At 33.8% G+C, this 18,245-nt stretch overlaps 1 protein-coding gene across 3 annotated transcripts in view; it reads left to right on the forward strand.

Annotated features, from left to right (window-relative positions):
- Positions 1 to 16,614, forward strand: part of LOC126812574 (ADP-ribosylhydrolase ARH1) — a 30,123-nt gene extending 13,509 nt beyond the window's left edge. Inside the window, exons 12-23 of one of the 3 annotated variants that reach the window (XM_056098729.1) lie at positions 617 to 869; positions 2,475 to 2,627; positions 4,313 to 4,384; positions 4,688 to 4,780; positions 6,193 to 6,268; positions 7,047 to 7,103; positions 10,060 to 10,181; positions 12,062 to 12,167; positions 13,159 to 13,341; positions 14,309 to 14,359; positions 14,692 to 14,794; positions 15,512 to 16,614. In XM_056098729.1, coding sequence (XP_055954704.1) covers positions 617 to 869; positions 2,475 to 2,627; positions 4,313 to 4,384; positions 4,688 to 4,780; positions 6,193 to 6,268; positions 7,047 to 7,103; positions 10,060 to 10,181; positions 12,062 to 12,167; positions 13,159 to 13,341; positions 14,309 to 14,359; positions 14,692 to 14,794; positions 15,512 to 15,631 — 1,389 coding nt within the window. In that variant the 3' untranslated portion in view covers positions 15,632 to 16,614. Of the gene's footprint in view, positions 1 to 616; positions 955 to 2,170; positions 2,297 to 2,474; positions 2,628 to 4,312; positions 4,385 to 4,687; positions 4,781 to 6,192; positions 6,269 to 7,046; positions 7,104 to 10,059; positions 10,182 to 12,061; positions 12,168 to 13,158; positions 13,342 to 14,308; positions 14,360 to 14,691; positions 14,795 to 15,511 lie in introns of those variants that run through there. The other 2 variants (XM_056098731.1, XM_056098730.1) reach the window with 2 other exon arrangements.
- The last annotated feature ends 1,631 nt before the right edge of the window (positions 16,615 to 18,245 follow it).

Genomic DNA, 18,245 nt, shown 5'->3' on the forward strand with positions numbered 1-18,245 from the left:
AAATAAATACCAGATCAGTGTGCAACAAAACATAAGAAAAGTAAATATATGATACATCAGCTACATTCATGACAGTATCTACATGATGTTTGATTTTAGCATATTACTATTGGGGCCGGATATCTGATCTTGCTTAACTACTATCATTTAATGCAATTTAGAATATTTGGAACTCACAATTGGTTATCCCTAAAATGTGAGAAAATGTTTCAAGGGAAACAACTGTAATTCTTTTCATAACAGACCTCCAAATATTTCACAGTATGTGCCAGTTTCTTGTTCTGATGCTTGTATGAGTTTGGCCATTTTGGGATACACAAATTGAAAGTACCAGTTACTACAAAACCACATTAACCGCTTATATTTCCTCCCCAATATTAAGAATATCCACCCAAACCTGGCAAAATATGAAGATCAATTATTCACCTTCTACAATACCAGACCAAATAGTCAAAAATAAAAAGAAGATGAAAATGGGGAGTGGGCGAGGAATGAAGAGATACTTTAAGCAACAGGAACTTAGTTGGTAAGCCATTGATGTGATTTCTGCAATGATTAACAAATCTAATGTTCTAGGTTTGGGTGAAAACATTTCCTTGTTCTTACTCCTTTTCAGGGTCTTGAATATCAGTCCAGATTAGAAAAAGCTGGGGAAATTCTGTACAAATTATCTCACCCTGAGCCTGCAGCAGCACCAGATTCACAATTATCTTACCCTGAGCCTATGGAAACACCAGATTCACTATCATCTCAGCCTAAGACTGCAGAATCACAAGATTCACAATCTGAGCCTGTAAAAGAACCCGAATCACAATTATCTCAGCCTGAGTCTGCAGCAAAACCAGATTCACAATCTGAGCCTGTAAAAGGTTCACAGTTATAATAATATCATTTACAGTGATAATATTATCATCTACAGTTATAATATTATCATCTACCTAGAAAATTATAATATTAGGCTACACAAAATAAATGTCTTGTTTCTCGGGCAACTGACAGCTGAAACTGTAGGGGGGGAGGGCGGTTTATTTTTTTTTTTATCTCATTTCTGGCTAGAGGATGGTGCAAAATAAAATTTGCCTATTGTTGAAAATTGTTGGGGCGGGAGGGCGGCCTTGTATTTTTTTTATTTTTTTAATGAGAAAGTCATTACTTGTCTACGGTTTTGCTTTCAGTTATATATTATACATACACACTGACTGAAAGGAAAATAATTTTCCATATTTAATTCACGTAATGTAGCTTACTAATGGTAATGGTGACAACCATAATTGAAATTGGTTTAAAATAAAATCCCGTACAACTATTAATAGCCGTCCATAATAACGACAATATTTTAAAGAGTAAGCCTCTGTCAGCATGTGTATCAAAAATAATCATCACGGTAAACGACACTTCGATCTAAATCTAGTATCGCTGGTTTATAATGATTGACCTAATTCCAACCAATGGATGTCACGTGTCATCGGGATTCGTGAAATGACTGTTTCTCAGGATATTTGGTGTGTTTCTCAGCATATTCGGTGTTCTATCTGGGGTTTATATCGAATGACTATTTAAATTTAACTAACAACTCGTCAGTAAAACCATCAAATGTGTAATCCAATTATTATTTTCCGGATTATCAAAACTACCGTTAAACGTGCTAATGACCCAGATTCTGACTAAGGTATGGTGACTATCATCGTATCGTATTCGTAGCCACAAGTTATAATAATTAACCTGTTCTACGATTCATTGTTTTATAAGTAGGATTTTTTCAAACATGGACCGACTGAAGCCGGCAATAATGAGCCGATTAAGATCGAATGATTGAAATACATTGCATTGTTGTCAATGACTTTCGGTGTTTAACACGAATCAAATTCTAGTTCACAAGGGGAGGTAATTAAAATCACGTGATACAAAAATAGAGGTTCTTTCGATATCAATAAAAAAAAGACCCGTAAATGAGCGTTTACATCTGAATCAGTTTCATACATTTGAATGGATATTCACGAATGGGGCATGTAGATACATGCGGCATATTTTTTTTATGACTTGCTTATCGATGTTCGGGCGGGCGTTACATATTTTTTATTTTTCATCAAGACTAATAAATAGGCCGCACGCGCAACCAATTTTGCGTGCGGGCGGTGCCCGAGAAACAACTTATTTTATTTGTGTTGCCTTATCATCTACCAAAAAGTTACAATATTATTATCATCTACCTGGACAGTTATAATATTATTATCTACCAAGAAAGATATAATAATCTACCAAGAAAGTTATAATTTTATTATCAAACAACAAAGTTATTCTAATAGTTTAAATATATTATTTACAAATAAACACTATCTCCAGACCCTAGTTAGTCAGCACATTTTTCACAAGAATTTCATAATCGTTGTTTTAATTCACCCCAGTCGTGTCCTATCAGTTAATAAAAGTGGCAAGATAAGTAATTCTTGTTACTGTGCATGTTTTAATTTCAGATATGTTACAACGTTATAAAGCTGCAATGGTGTTAAGTGGTGCAGGTGACGCCATTGGTTACAATAGAGGTAAATGGGAATTTTGTACGAATGGTCTTCAGATACATGCAGAGTTAAAACAAATGGGTGGTCTTAATAAAATCAATGTTGCAGGTAAACACATTATTCTTGCAGCTTTCTGAGAACTAAACACAAACATAGTTTGTGCTGTCTCTGTGAGTCTGGTGTTTACTCAAGAGATTCTTAATAAAAAACACAACACAGTTTATATGGAAATACAATCACTGGTTTATAAGTATAGCACGAAGTTTCGACAAGTATTCTCTTATCGTTATCAAGCACAAATACTTATAAACCAGTGATTGTATTTCCATATAAACAGGCATCGATATTTCCGCGCACATGCGCACGGTGTGCGCAGGCACATTTGCTTTAAAAAAACTTTTTTGCAGGCACATTTTAAAGATGTAGCCATTTTTTTGCCGCCCAGCACAAAGAAAAAATCGAAGAAAGCCGCCCAGTCGTATTTAAACCCCTTCGTCCTTCTCTGTACACAAACTCGGCGCTCGAAATTTACCACAGCAATTAAACGGCAAAGCCATGGTAAAAGCGGACGTACGCAAACCATGTCTGTCAGTGTCACGCATTAATTTATTTTTGTGTGCCGTAGTAGACCCTATCATCCCAAATTAGTTTAAAGAAAGATGTATTGGTATTTTGTTTATTTAGACTTAGAAGATGTGTAGGCCCCGGTCTATTCATTTTACAATTATTCTACGGTCTTTTTGTTTATTTGCCGTAAGTAGGTCACCCAGACCAATTTACGGCACTCCAATGTTAAAGGTTTGAATGTCGTAATTGTCCAACACGTGCCTGCAAATTTTCACGATGTTTCTTATTTTATTTCTTACCTGTGTTGACCGTGGATTTGCTATGGCCCGAGAGTAGGACTAGGAGGACGATGAGAGCTTTCTCAGTTTTTGCCTGACCTGATTCTCATTCCACCGTAATAATAATAATATTCGCGAGACACGTACAACAACTTTACAAACAAGTCAAATAATACAACCTGTTGTCATAATTCGTTGTACTCAAATAAAACACAAACACTTTTTTAAGAATCGTTTTAATTTTTAATCTCAAAGTAATAAAGTAATATTTGAAAAAAAAAACAACAAAACAAATACCGTAAGGTCCTCAACTTATCTATCCAGAGAAACAGAGTGGGGCGGGACAATTTTATGCTCGGTCGGGTGGTGTCAAAAAGTTTTTAGATCCCTGTATCATTGATGAAAATTAAGTGATTTTGGTAAAATTTAAATATATATATGGAAATATGATTTGCACTGAATACAAAAGGCAGCAGATGCTCTGAAAATACACCAAGAAGGGTTTAATTTTCATAAAAGACCACGCCCCCCCCGCCAAATATATTTTTACACCACTCAACTTTTATAGAGCCCTGCATATAAACTGTGTTAGGTTTTTAATGTGTTCAATCGCTAAATGCCACTCAAGGATTAGATTCTTAATAATCATAATTGTAACTGCTTGTAAATACTGTGCTCAGAACCAGAGATGGCACCCACACAAAAAGCATGTGGATCAATAGAAAACACTGAGCAAACAGGAGCATTGTCCAACAACGAGAACATTCATAATAAATCTCTCAAAATAGTTTGACCTTTTTAATGAGTATTATTACTTTCGGGGAAGAAGTAATAAAATATTGCGTCACATAGCTATATTCACACACTATTAAAGATACTAAATTTTTCACAACACCTATATTAAAATTGTTGCTGTTTGTTGGTTACTACTATTTTTTATATTTACAGAACAAACAGAGGGAAATAGATATAAATGGTTGGTTAGTGATGATACAGTGATGCATCTAGCTACAGCTGAAGGTACAGTCTTAATGGAAACTGTTCATCTTTAGATCCAATATAACAAAAAAAACCAAGCGTAAAATAAGCAATACATAGGACTAGTATCAAAAAAATGTCGAAAGTTGCATCACAATTTTTTGCACAGCTTTTTCAAACTTTTAATTATCTGTAATTTTGTCAATTTTGGTTTCAATACTGTCTGTTCTTGTCGGTGATTATAATAGTACCCACTTTCATTAATTGAGTAATTCATTTAAAAATGACAATATTTCATTATGAGTAAATCTAAAATATATTTTCAATTTTATATTTTTATTTCAGCTCTATATGAAAATGGTGATTTGGAAAAAACATTGCGTAATATAGGTGATAATTACAAAAAATGTATGCAGGATATGTCCGGTAGAGCACCAGGTATTAAATTATTTGTACAACGGTAATTGATTAAATACTTTCATGTTAGTCCAACATGCATAGGGAAAAGAAATTTAAGACAGTTGGTATACTTAATATGATATTAAGATTTTAGAAATCCATGTGAATCTGTGGAATAAAATTTCTCATTAAAATGCTTATTTCTCAGACTCAATTTCATTTTAACATATTGTATTTAATGAGGGCCAAAATTCACATGCTGTTCGGCAATAAATCCAGGAAATAATCATATTAAACAGCATAGACCTCATTAAGAGGCATGAGTAACTACTCGTGTAAACGCTATACTTGCCTGAAATTTAATTTGCGAAAGTAAAGCATTACTCAGGCAAAAATTTCTTGAAACTTTTCATAGAAATCTACAATTCTTTAATAAAATTTTAAAACACTCTAATTTACAGACTGTACAGTTGTTTCGTGTACAATGCGACATCTCGATTTATAAAATTATCTGTTATTAAACTGCATGTCTGTTCTGCTGTTGACATCGTTTATTATCTGATTATCAGGTCTCAAATCCCTTTCATCTTCTTTTCCACATAAAATTAAATTATATAGATACATACAGTAGATCTAATATTTCTTTGTGATGTCGGATGATTATTTTATATTGATAATTTTGTTGGTATTTTGTGCGTTCTGAATTGTTTTTGATTGGGAGTGCTAAAATAATTTGATATTTCATTTAAAATATCTAATGTGTATTGTGTGAGTGTCTTGATAAATGGGAACATGGGCTGGGACCGGAAGTTTGTTTCACGTCACGGTTGCTAGCTATCCAGCCAGAAGATTCATCAGGTTTCGTCCGAAATTCTAAGATTTTCAAATGTGCCAAATGTGCCAAAGGGCAGAGACGTATCCCTGAAAATCTTCTTATAAAGAGGAATATGACCCCTAACAACAAGAATTTTACATTAATCACGTATAGTCCATATACTATTATTTTCTCATTCAGCCAAAATATATTTGACAAAATATTCTTTTATTATTCTTTATTAATCTAATCTAGTCACCCACATAACTACTTTTTCTTTTAAGAATTAGTATGACTAAAAGTTCAAGTATTGAATTACTAATTGCGTGAGTAATTAAGTATTCACTCGGTGTTTCTTTGTGGCAAGCACTTCAGCAAATATATTAGGAAATGAAACAGGGTTTAAGATCTTACTTTCTGCTCTGACTGGGCTAATGAAGACAGGCATACGCCAGACAGAGTACTATGAGGTAAGTTCTGCCTGGACAGCGTCACTACAGTGTACTCGTATCCGAAAGACTATACGTTTTCTCTTTTTTCCCACTCAATTTTCAGTGTTTTGTTGCTTAAATATGGAAACTGGTCTTTCAAAGAAGTGTCAAACTTGATACTACTTTAACATTTTATTTAACTACAGGTCCAACTAGTATGACTGGAGCCCAGATATGGAATCCTAATAGTGAGAAAAGACAAGTTCTTGCATTTGATCCTAGGTATGATATTCTTGTTCACAATTTTTGTAAACACTCTACACATTACATTGATCATCTGATTGTTTTGAAATTGATATATGTTGTTTACACCAGCAAGATGAAGAATCCTATTGAATTTCAATAATTTTGGTTAATTTCTTCTGGAGTTATGGCCCTTGTTTCACTTTGTTGAACCAAGTGAATGCTCTAACGACAAAAGTTATCATCCGATCTGTATGGATTTTATATGCATCATTTAAATTAGTAAGACGAGGAAGCCAATTGAATTTCAACAGTTTCCGTTAATTACATCTAGAGTTATGGCCCTTGTTTCACTTTGTTAAAACTTGTGATTGCTCTAACAACAAAAGTTATCATCCGATCTTTATGAAATATATATGCATGATTTCGGTTAGTGAAACAGAGAAGCAATTTCTGTTAATTTCTTCTAGAGAATGAAGTTGATAAAGGGTAGCCTTAATAGAGCATATAAAGGATGTGTTTATAAAATTAAATTTAATTACTTTCATTATTAAAATTTACTAAAAATGCAAGAGAAATTTACAAGTTTCGTATAAAATAATGATATAACAAGATACTTGATGTCGCAATCGATCTATATTTAATAACTTATATATCATTTTTGTCCTTTAAAACTACCAGCAGCAGGCTAAAATACATTATTTTTATCCAATCGGACCTAGGCCTTGCGAGTTTCAACTATTATCTAATTAATCCTTATGTGAAATGGACATTTATCTTTTAAGTTTTATGACATTGAATTGATGGATATTTTCAGGGGTGGTGGATGTGGTGCTGCTATGAGAGCTATGTGTATAGGATTACGTTATCCAAGGTACATTTCCATTAAAAAAACAATTAAACACTGCACCAGACTAAGAATAGATAAGCAGTCAGTTTGATAGCTGGATGCTTTTCAATAATAATAATACTGTTTTGCTCCGAACTGGGCTAATGAAGACGGGCATATGCCATACAGAGTGCTATGAGGGAAATTTTGCCCGGACAGCGGCACTATGGCCTGCTCTTATATCGAATTGAAACTGTCAAGGTATCTTTTACGTGCACGCCAATGTGTACACAGGACCTCGGTTTTTCGTCCCATCCGAGCGACTAGATAGGGGGGGGGGTAGATGGCCGAATGGTTAGCATGTGCGCGCTGTATCATAAGGCCTGTCATTGAGTCAACTAGCGTGGTTTCGAATCCCCGGTTGTACGTGACAAGGAGTAGGGTTGCCTGTCCAATAGGGCTGGGTAAAATATCGATATAAATCGATAGTATCGATTGGACGGCCCAGAAAAGCACTATCGATAGCGGTGGGTTACTGTCGATTATCGCTCTTCGTCTATTTTTCTTGCGTCTGAAATGTCAATGTTTTCTTTCAGTTAATCATAATACACCGCTCACTTTAATTACTATCAAGTATCAATGTAACACATAACAAAATTGTGACTGCTTATTGAACAGCCGTTTTCATAAATTCACTCTCATTGAAACGTTACTTTAGTTTTGAAGAAATTATTGTTGAATATCGCTAAATCGGAGATACCCGGATGTGTAAATAAAGTTAGAGTTATTTCCCTTTGCAAGCTTCAGAATTCGTCTGCCATATTGATATTTTCGCGCACACGTACGCAATGTTTTGAATCCGAACAAGTTCATTTTGGTTGGTCCCTTAACATAATTATTTACGATATTTCTTCATTCGGAACCACGTCTGCATTATTTTAATAATAAACAACATCAGTTTACGTATATATACGTGATATAACAAGTTTTATTAATGTTTTCCAAATAAATCTCCTTAGACAGGAGCAGATAAACGATCAATCGCAACTTCGTATGGTTTTGAATTTTGAACTTACACTGTATCCAGTCTCGATGACGATCGTGAAAATAAGTTTGTTTTCGATACTATCGATTATCGACCGACATTTCATTGCCGATTATCGATAGTAAAAATCACTATCGATACCCAGCCCTACTGTCCAACCTAGTGGGTTTTCTCCAGTTCCTCCGGTTTCCTCCCACTGCTAAAGACCCCTACGTGCAAGTGAATTAAACCATATGTTAGTCCCGAAATGACCTGGTTTGTGTCGAGTGGACGTTAAACTCTATTTCTCTCTCTCTCACGACTAGACAACTGTCCTTGTCAGGCCTTTCGTCCTGCATCACTGACAAGGGGGAACCACGCCAGAAAATCTGGATGAACTTTCTCAGCCAATGCAGGGATCGAACACCCGACCTCCAGGCTAGCGAGCCAGCTCTTACCCACTTAGCCACTGTGATCCCCAATGTGTAATCTGTTTATTTTGGGATTGAAACAGGATTGTATTGTTTATAATAATTAGCTCATAACTATTTGAAGAGCTGTGTCTGCTGGCGGGTGTATGTTCTGTTGCCTGTGTGCACAATAACAAACATTAAGAGCTAAATCTTCCAAATGCAGGTCTTTCTTTTGGCCTCAAATGTTATATAGATAATTAATTAGACATTTATTCACATGACAAGCCCATAATCAACTCTCTAGATAATCAGAAAGGGTGTTATTTTGAATGGATTGAAATACATTGAAATTTAATAATCTTATTTAAAAAGGGATAATTTCGACTTTGTTTATTATCATAACAATTTTAGTAAGGAAAATCAAGACTATGCAGTTCTTACCTTCAACATTCATAACTTAAGTAATTTGACTGAAATGTTCAATATATTCATTTTTTATGCGTCCACATGGAATTGTGGTCGTATATTACCGTCTGTACGTCCATATATGTACGTCCACAGTTTCTTGTGAACATTCTACAGGCTACATTTATAATCTGATTGTTTTGAAATTGATATATGTTATTTACATCAGTGAGACAAAGAAGTCTATATAATTTCAATATGACCTGGAGTTATGCCCTTGTTTCACTTTGTGAACCTTGTGAACGCTTTAATGACAAACGTTATCATCCAATATCTATGAAATTGATATGCATCATTTTTATTAGTGAAAAGAAGAATCCTATTGAATTTCAGCAATTCCCATTAATTATCTCTAGACTTATGGCCCTTGTTTCACTTTGTTGAACCTTGTGAATATTCGATTAACAAAAGTTATCATCTGATCTCTATGAAATTTCATTATTTAAATTAGTAAAACAAAAATGCCTTTCGAATTTCAACAATTTCTGTACATTACTTCCAGAGTTAAGGCCTTTGTTTCAGTTTGTAGAACCTTGTGAATGCTCAACCGATGAAAATTATAATCTGAACTGTGTGAAATTATTTTGTAAATTGCCCCAATTACCTAGGAAAAAAAATGAATATGCGACAACCTTTGTTGACCACTCTAGACGATTTAACTGCTGTGGGCGCATGTTTCGTTGCCTGACAACCTATCTTCATTATCTATTTTTAAACTATTATTTCTAGAACTGGTAGCTCTGTATTTTTATCTTGCATAATGCATCTTTAAGCTACACCATTTAAAAGTGTTAGGTGTTGGACTCTAATGACACCGTAGCTGAACTGATTGGCTCAACCTGACATCTGCTTTCATTTTGCACCATAATGTTTTGATGTTAATAAGTTACTGCATTACTGCATTCATACAAACAATTAAAATATGCAATGTTTCTCCTCTTTTGTTAAATAATTTCTTTGTTATTAGTTATTTGCCAAAAACTGTTTGTCCAACCACAAAGATGTATGATATCAACTTTGGCTTCCTTCAAAAGAAAGCATTCATTTTAATTGAGTTTAACTGTTTTTTTTATGTTTAATCAAAGAATGTTATTTATAGAGTAGAAGATGAAAATAATTTAATAGCTATAAGTATTGAGAGTGGTAGGATGTCACATCATCATCCAACTGGTTATCTAGGAGCTTTAGCAACAGCTTTATTTACAGCTTACAGTGTCCGAGGTTTGTATTATAACTTTATTTAATATTCCATACTCCTCTTTCTGTGTAGTTTGCCTGAAGGGAGGAATCATTGATATATTTCAAAGATATAACAAGTGAATTCTGTATGGAATAACTGTCTGAATCTCACAGAGGTTAGAAACGGGGATTAATCTCCTTCTTTTCTGCTCCATATGGGCAAATAAAAATGGGCATATGCCCTTCAGTGTGCTATTAGGAGAATTTTGACCAGACAGCAACCCAGTGGCCTATTGTTATTTCGATTTCCAACTGTCATGGGTTCTTTACCATTGGAAAGAGTTGTTGCTATTCATTGTCAGGCCCTTTGTGCTGCACCACTGTCAAGGAGAAACCCTATCAGAAAATCACAAGGATCTTTCTTGGCCAGCACTGGGATTGAACCTGAGACATCCAGATTAGCAAGCCAGCACCTTACTCACTGAGACACCACAGCTTCACCAGAAATTCCCCTTCGAATGAATAGTACAAAGAAACTTAGTAAATATTTAATTGGAAATCTATAAGTAGTGGGTAGCTGTCCCAGATTTCTCTCATGAAACTACTAATTTCGTTCTTGTGGAAGTTAATATCCGATTGAGTTTAGGTTTATACACGATGAAGCCTATTGATTTTCAACGATTTCTGATAATTACTGCCAGAGTCATGGCCCTTGGTCACTTTGAAATATCTTGTAGACGCTCTAGAGCCTGCAGTTAGTATCCGATTGACTTTAAATTTATACACAGTGTTTAACATCATGGGACAAAGAAGCCTATTGATTTCCGATGATTACTGCCAAAGTTATTGCTCTTGATCACTTTGAAATATTCTGTGGGTGCTCTAGAAGCTGAAGTTAATATCTGATTAGTGTGTTGTAAATGTTTTCATTACCAACAAAAGAAAAAATGTGTGAGGATGACTTTGCTGCTGTGGGTGTATGTTTTGTTGCCTTCCAACCAGTCTTTGTAATATTAGAAATCGTCGCGGGATGGACACAGCTAACATAAATTAGAACTTGTCCATACATTTAGTCAACCATCAGACTAAGTCTAAAACTGCTATTTCGCAAACTTTTGCTGTCGGGTTTTGTGATCGAAAAGTGATAAAAACTACTACCAATAGTTATCTTAATAAAGTTTTGAATTTGCCATATGTACATCACCTATCATAATGCGAAAAACTGGTTGTGGCTCTAGTTTGAGGACCAGATCGACTCATTGTAACAGGCTTCATCATTGTTAATTTCAGAAAAGGAATAAGTCCTGACGATCTGTCACGTATATCCTCAGCTCATTTGCAAGTAATATCCCCGAAGTTTCACATCATTTGGAAGGAACTACTGTCTAAAAAGATTTGCTCACAAGAGCAAGCTGATCAACCCTATGCAGGGATCCGCAAACGAGTGGCGTGTTGGTCTCTTATTTATTCTAACAATTTGTCAAAAGAGACTGATACCTGCATCAAATTAGACCAAAATATATATTTCTTTATTTGTACAACTTAAAAGAAATCTCTGTCACCATGTTTCAAAATGCCAGAGTAGAAATATGGTCTACCTACTAGCTTTCTCCCTATGTTAAATATAACACGTGGGGGAGAAAGAAAACATGTTTTTTTTTTCAAAGTGAATAAAAGAACCAAAATCGGTTGAAAATTTCAACCATACGTTTTAATCTCAAAGGACAAATAATTGAGCTTATTAAAACTTATTATTATAGAGACAAAAATATGTCATTTGGAAAGTATTTGAACCAAACTGGATTCATACTTCAAGAACTATCCCTATGGATAGCTCAACAATAAGATTTAGTTCTGAAGGGTTCCTTTTCTCTTTGTTTACATCAGTAAATATTTAATTACTAATAGTTAATTTATATTAGGTAAAGAATTAAAGGAATGGGGACATGGTTTAAAGGAGATGTTACCTAGAGCCTTAAAATATGTTCAAGAGGCTGGTCATAGCGTAAAAGAAAATGAACTTGCTTGGTATGTTGGTTCCTTATCTTATTTCTTAATCAGGTGAACTAATTCTGTACTGAATCATTTTTTCAGTAAACATAATCCATATACATGGTAATCTATTGAAAATATTTTAATTGGAACTTTATGATGTATAATGATTATATGCTTTGAAACTATGCCTTGTAACACAGTTTTTTTAAGCCTCCTCATGCCAGAATAGTCACAAAATCCAACCATTCTTCATGAAGGGTTTTTTTTTTGCTTGTATGTGCTTAATTTGTTGTGCCTTTAAGAAATGAAATGAAATGAATTGGGATTTAACATCCAACTGTTCTGCTACGAACTGGGCTAATGAAGACGGGCATATGCCATACAGTGTGCTATGAGGGAAATTTTTCCCAGACATCGGCACTACGGCCTACTCTTATATCAAATTCCAACTGTCAAGGGGTCTTTTACGTGCACGCCAATGTGTACATGGGTCCTTGGTTTTCCGTCCCATCCGAATGACTTAGACAGTTGTCCTTGTCCTGACCTCCATCCTGCATCTGTGACAAGGGGGAACCACGCCAGGAAATCTGGATGAACTTTCTCGGCCAGTGCAGGGATCGAACACCCGACCTTCAGACTAGCGAACCAGTGTCTTACCCACTCAGCCACTGTTATCCCCTGTGCCTTTTAGCAAAATTAGATAGCTATTTTTATGCTTGGTTGATTCGGCAGTCGAGTCAACCTTGAAACAAAGTTTTAATATTTAGGAAAATATTTTGACAATTCAGAAATTAAGCACAATTCTAGAACCAAATTATAGGAAATTTTAGAAACTTGTATCATTACTCATCCTCTTGTAAAAATCTACTTGTCTAGCACATCTCTGACTCATAATATTTTCTTATTTTGTAATAACATGTAGCCCTATGACAGATCTCACTACCCATGTCGGTTTCAATTCGGAATGAGTTAGATACAGTGCGTCTGCTTCAAAATAACACAGTTTGGCTTCAAATATTTGCAGGAATGAAAATGAATCATTTGGAGATCGATGGAGGAATTATCTACGGGAACGTAACATATTAGATGGTAAAAGTGAACCAGTATTTCCTGAGAATTATGATGTGAAAAAGCGAGATGAATTTTACAGATCTGTTAGTTACAGTGGTTGGGGTGGAGCTAGCGGCCATGATGCTCCTCTTATAGCGTAAGTAAATGAAATTAAAGCTTTTGGAATTTAGCTCATAATTTGATACTAACAAATCATCAACTACTAAGATCATATCTAATGAATCATTCAATAAAGTGTGGAGAATTACACAATAGACAGTTCAAGCTAGTATGTATCAGATATTTGGTTAGTTATATTAGCTTAATTATATTCTTTCATGAAGAATGAGACCCCGTTATTATGCAGTCATGATGCATTAGAGCTGTAAAAATTTCTTTAATAATCTCTCATATAATAAGGAAATATTTTGAGTGCCCACGTTCAGATTTGTCATTGAGTCCATGTATAGTCATTTTTTTTAACGTTTGAAACAGTGTAATTGAACATGGTGCCCAACGAAGTTAATATATTTAGGTACGGGTTAGTACCAAATAGTTTAAATCTATGACAGTTAAGATTTGGACTAAATGAATGGGAAATTGAAAGTTTGGGGGGCGACTTGTATGTGTCTCTCTTTTGTTGACCGAGTTGAGATAATTGTCCATTAAATTAACTGAACGAGTAGGCCTGTCATCGTTTGGTTATTTGTCTTTCTTGAGTGTGTGGCTTCTTTCAACCTTTCTGGACAGGTTTGACTCTATGGTATCTGTTGTGATTGAAAGAGTAAATGTTTTTTAGTTGAGAGAATATCTTTCATCAAAGTGGTGGTAGAATCCAAGGCAAAATGGGAACTGACCGATTTAATCACAAAATTAACTATAGTTGGCAGAGAGTGAGAGAATATAAGAGATAGGGATTGGCTATTAAGACCTTGTTATTCCGAGTGTTAGTGACTAGTTTCGTTCATATTGAACTCTTGATACTGAGTAGGGTTTCCATGATCACAAATTGGCAGGGTTACTGGGGTTTACGAATTTATTACCGGGGTTGGTAGCTGGCTTATTGGAGTTGTACGGAGATTTAGATATACATGTATTTGAATTTTCTTTGATCTGTTTTTCAGATATGACAGTATTTTATTTGCTAAAGATGACTGGACTGAATTAGCGAATCGGTATGGATATATTTTAATGCTTTCTTTTCCAACCCATTCTCTCAGTAATTTTTTGGCAACACAAATATGTATTGATATATATCTCTACATGAAAATAACGGTAGCTCCACGTTATTTAATATAAAAAATACTCATAAGTTTGGTTTATAGTAAGCTGTTGATAGGGGTTGCATGCAGGGACGGACTTACTTTACTTATGGGTATTTTAGTTCGATAGTTTTCCATATAAGATATTCACTTACTATTTACTTGAATTTTATTTTCGTTTTATAGATTCATTGTTTACTCCTTAATATCTATATCTATAAATTGCAAAGTGTATTTTTTAACAGAGCGTTCTTTCATGGTGGTGATAGTGATAGTACTGCTGTAATGGCTGCCTGCTGGTTTGGAGCTCTTTATGGTTACAAAGGTGTACCAGAATCAAATTACAAGGTAAACAGAATTGGTACAATTTAGTGCCACTAGATTTAGATGTGGTGTATATTCAGGTGAGCTTTCTGGAATCCAGTTGTTAATAATCCCATTACAGGGACAAATAAATACCAGATCAGTGTGCAACAAAACATAAGAAAAGTAAATATATGAAACATCAGCTACATTCATGACAGTATCTACATGATGTTTGATTTTAGCATATTACTATTGGGGCCGGATATCTGATCTTGCTTAACTACTATCATTTAATGCAATTTAGAATATTTGGAACTCACAATTGGTTATCCCTAAAATGTGAGAAAATGTTTCAAGGGAAACAACTGTAATTCTTTTCATAACAGGCCTCCAAATATTTCACAGTATGTGCCAGTTTCTTGTTCTGATGCTTGTATGAGTTTGGCCATTTTGGGATACACAAATTGAAAGTACCAGTTACTACAAAACCACATTAACCGCTTATATTTCCTCCCCAATATTAAGAATATCCACCCAAACCTGGCAAAATATGAAGATCAATTATTTACCTTCTACAATACCAGACCAAATAGTCAAAAATAAAAAGAAGATGAAAATGGGGAGTGGGCGAGGAATGAAGAGATACTTTAAGTAACAGGAACTTAGTTGGTAAGCCATTGTTGTGATTTCTGCAATGATTAACAAATCTAATGTTCTAGGTTTGGGTGAAAACATTTCCTTGATCTTACTCCTTTTCAGGGTCTTGAATATCAGTCCAGATTAGAAAAAGCTGGGGAAATTCTGTACAAATTATCTCACCCTGAGCCTGCAGCAAAACCAGATTCACAATCTGAGCCTGTAAAAGATTCACAGTTATAATAATATCATTTACAGTGATAATATTATCATCTACAGTTATAATATTATCATCTACAGTTATAATATTATCATCTACCTAGAAAATTATAATATTATCATCTACCAAAAAGTTACAATATTATTATCATCTACCTGGACAGTTATAATATTATTATCTACCAAGAAAGATATAATAATCTACCAAGAAAGTTATAATTTTATTATCAAACAACAAAGTTATTCTAATAGTATAAATATATTTATGTATGGAATATATCTAACCTAATTAGTGTAGTAATGAACCCTTATTAAAATAGTATCATCTACCAACTTAATTATTCAAATAATAGGAATATATTTATGTATAATATACATCTATTATAATAGATCTATCTGAGCCTGTAAAAGGTTCACAGTTATAATAATATCATTTACAGTGATAATATTATCATCTACAGTTATAATATTATCATCTACAGTTATAATATTATCATCTACCTAGAAAATTATAATATTATCATCTACCAAAAAGTTACAATATTATTATCATCTACCTGGACAGTTATAATATTATTATCTACCAAGAAAGTTATAATATTATTATCTACCAAGAAAGTTATAATAATCTACCAAGAAAGTTATAATTTTATTATCAAACAACAAAGTTATTCTAATAGTATAAATATATTTATGTATGGAATATATCTAACCTAATTTGTGTAGTAATGAACCCTTATTAAAATAGTATCATCTACCAACTTAATTATTCAAATAATAGGAATATATTTATGTATAATATACATCTATCTTAATTTTACTCAAAATATAGAAACCATTTACTTTTATGAAATCAAGTTGATGCAAATAAAAGGTACACCTGTGTTGTTTGTAATACACAAACACCATCGACACGATTGTCTGTACATTCAGATATAAATACAGATTCATTGTTATAATCTTTGTTTACTGTCTATTGTGTGTTTTAATAAAATATTTTAACCATTTCATTTCTTTATGGTTTATGGTAATTCCCCAAAAGCATTGATAAAAACTGGCCATATTTACAAATCCTATGCAGAGGCAGATCCTTTCTAATTCTAAACCACTCAATGAAACACGAAATAAAATGAAATGAAGTTTAATGTCCTATTGTTTTGCTCCCACTGGTCTAATGAGGACGGGCATACGCCATACAGTGTATTATGAAAGAAATTTTGCCTGAACAGCAGTGCTTTGGCCTACTCTTATATCAAATTCCAACTGCAAAGGGGTCGTTTACATGCTCGCCAATGTGTAAACGGGATCTCGTTTTTTTTGTCTGATCTGAACTACTAAACAGCGAGCCAGTCTTACTCACTTAGCCACAGTGGCAGCCTCAATAAAAAACAACCATGTGGTAGATATATTATTGCATGGATTGTGATTATTCAGATTTGTTCACAGGAATTTGGTTGGCTCTAAAGTAGTGCTTTGCAAACTTCGTTTACCAGGAATTGAACTCAGTGTAATATCACATGGATTTCGTCTTTGGTACAATGAGTATAATAGTCCTCTAAATTTCTTTGGGTGAACTACTGCAATAATAATCGATGTCCGAAAAGTACCGCACAAAGTAGAGTGGGTCCAGACAATTTGTTTTTAATCCATAGCCAATTCAGTACAAAGTAAAATTAGTATTTTATTAGATTCCGGGCTGTTTATTTTGCCAACTAGCTGAAATAATAACTTTCTTTTTATTTTACCCGAAAAGTCAGATTGCTCGAAAGTTATGGGGCTTGTATGCCTATGGGTAAAAATAACAAGGGGGTATGAACATAGCTCTTATATTTAAAACAATCGCCACATCTTTGACATAAAATATACTTCAAAGCAGCTGTCAATCAATATAATCCTGATCGGTCCGTCGTTTACAATTTATTTTGAACACTCGGACCCTTTTAAAATTTATATACAATGTATACTGTTTACGTTAGTGGGACGACAAAATGAAATGGAGTTTAACGTCCTACTTTGCTGCACCAACCGCGCTAATGAGGACAGATATACCCCATACAGTGTGATATGGGGGAGATTTTGTCAGGACAAAGGCGTATCCGATTAACCTTCATCGAATTCCAATTGTAATAATAATAATAATAATTTATTGAACTTGTATAGCGCCAAAATCCAGCTTGTAAAGCTGCTCTTTGGCACTTGTACAAAAAATATATATGATTCTGAGTACACAATGTAAAAGGATAAAATATAAAATCATAAAAATATAAAATTAAACTAATTGGTAAAACAATATAATAGGATTTAAAAAAAACCCCAGATAAAATATAGATAGAAAATCATAACAAATTAAACTATTTGGTAAAACAATATAATATGATTTACATACCCCCAGATAAAATATAGATAGAAAATCATAACAAATTAAAATTAAACTATGTGGTAAAACAAATATATAACAGTGTACAGGTAAAATATAAAACATTAAAATAATTGGTAAAAGAGATAATTACGTGAAGGCTTTTCGGAACAATTCTGTTTTTAGGTTCTTTTTTAAAAACAGCAAAACTTAAACTGGTCCTAGTTTTAAAGCGGAAATTGCAAATTTTCAAGTTATATTTTTAAAATGTATTAAAATAAA

This window comes from Patella vulgata, chromosome 2 (assembly GCF_932274485.2).
Source record: "Patella vulgata chromosome 2, xgPatVulg1.2, whole genome shotgun sequence".
Taxonomy (NCBI): domain Eukaryota; kingdom Metazoa; phylum Mollusca; class Gastropoda; family Patellidae; genus Patella; species Patella vulgata.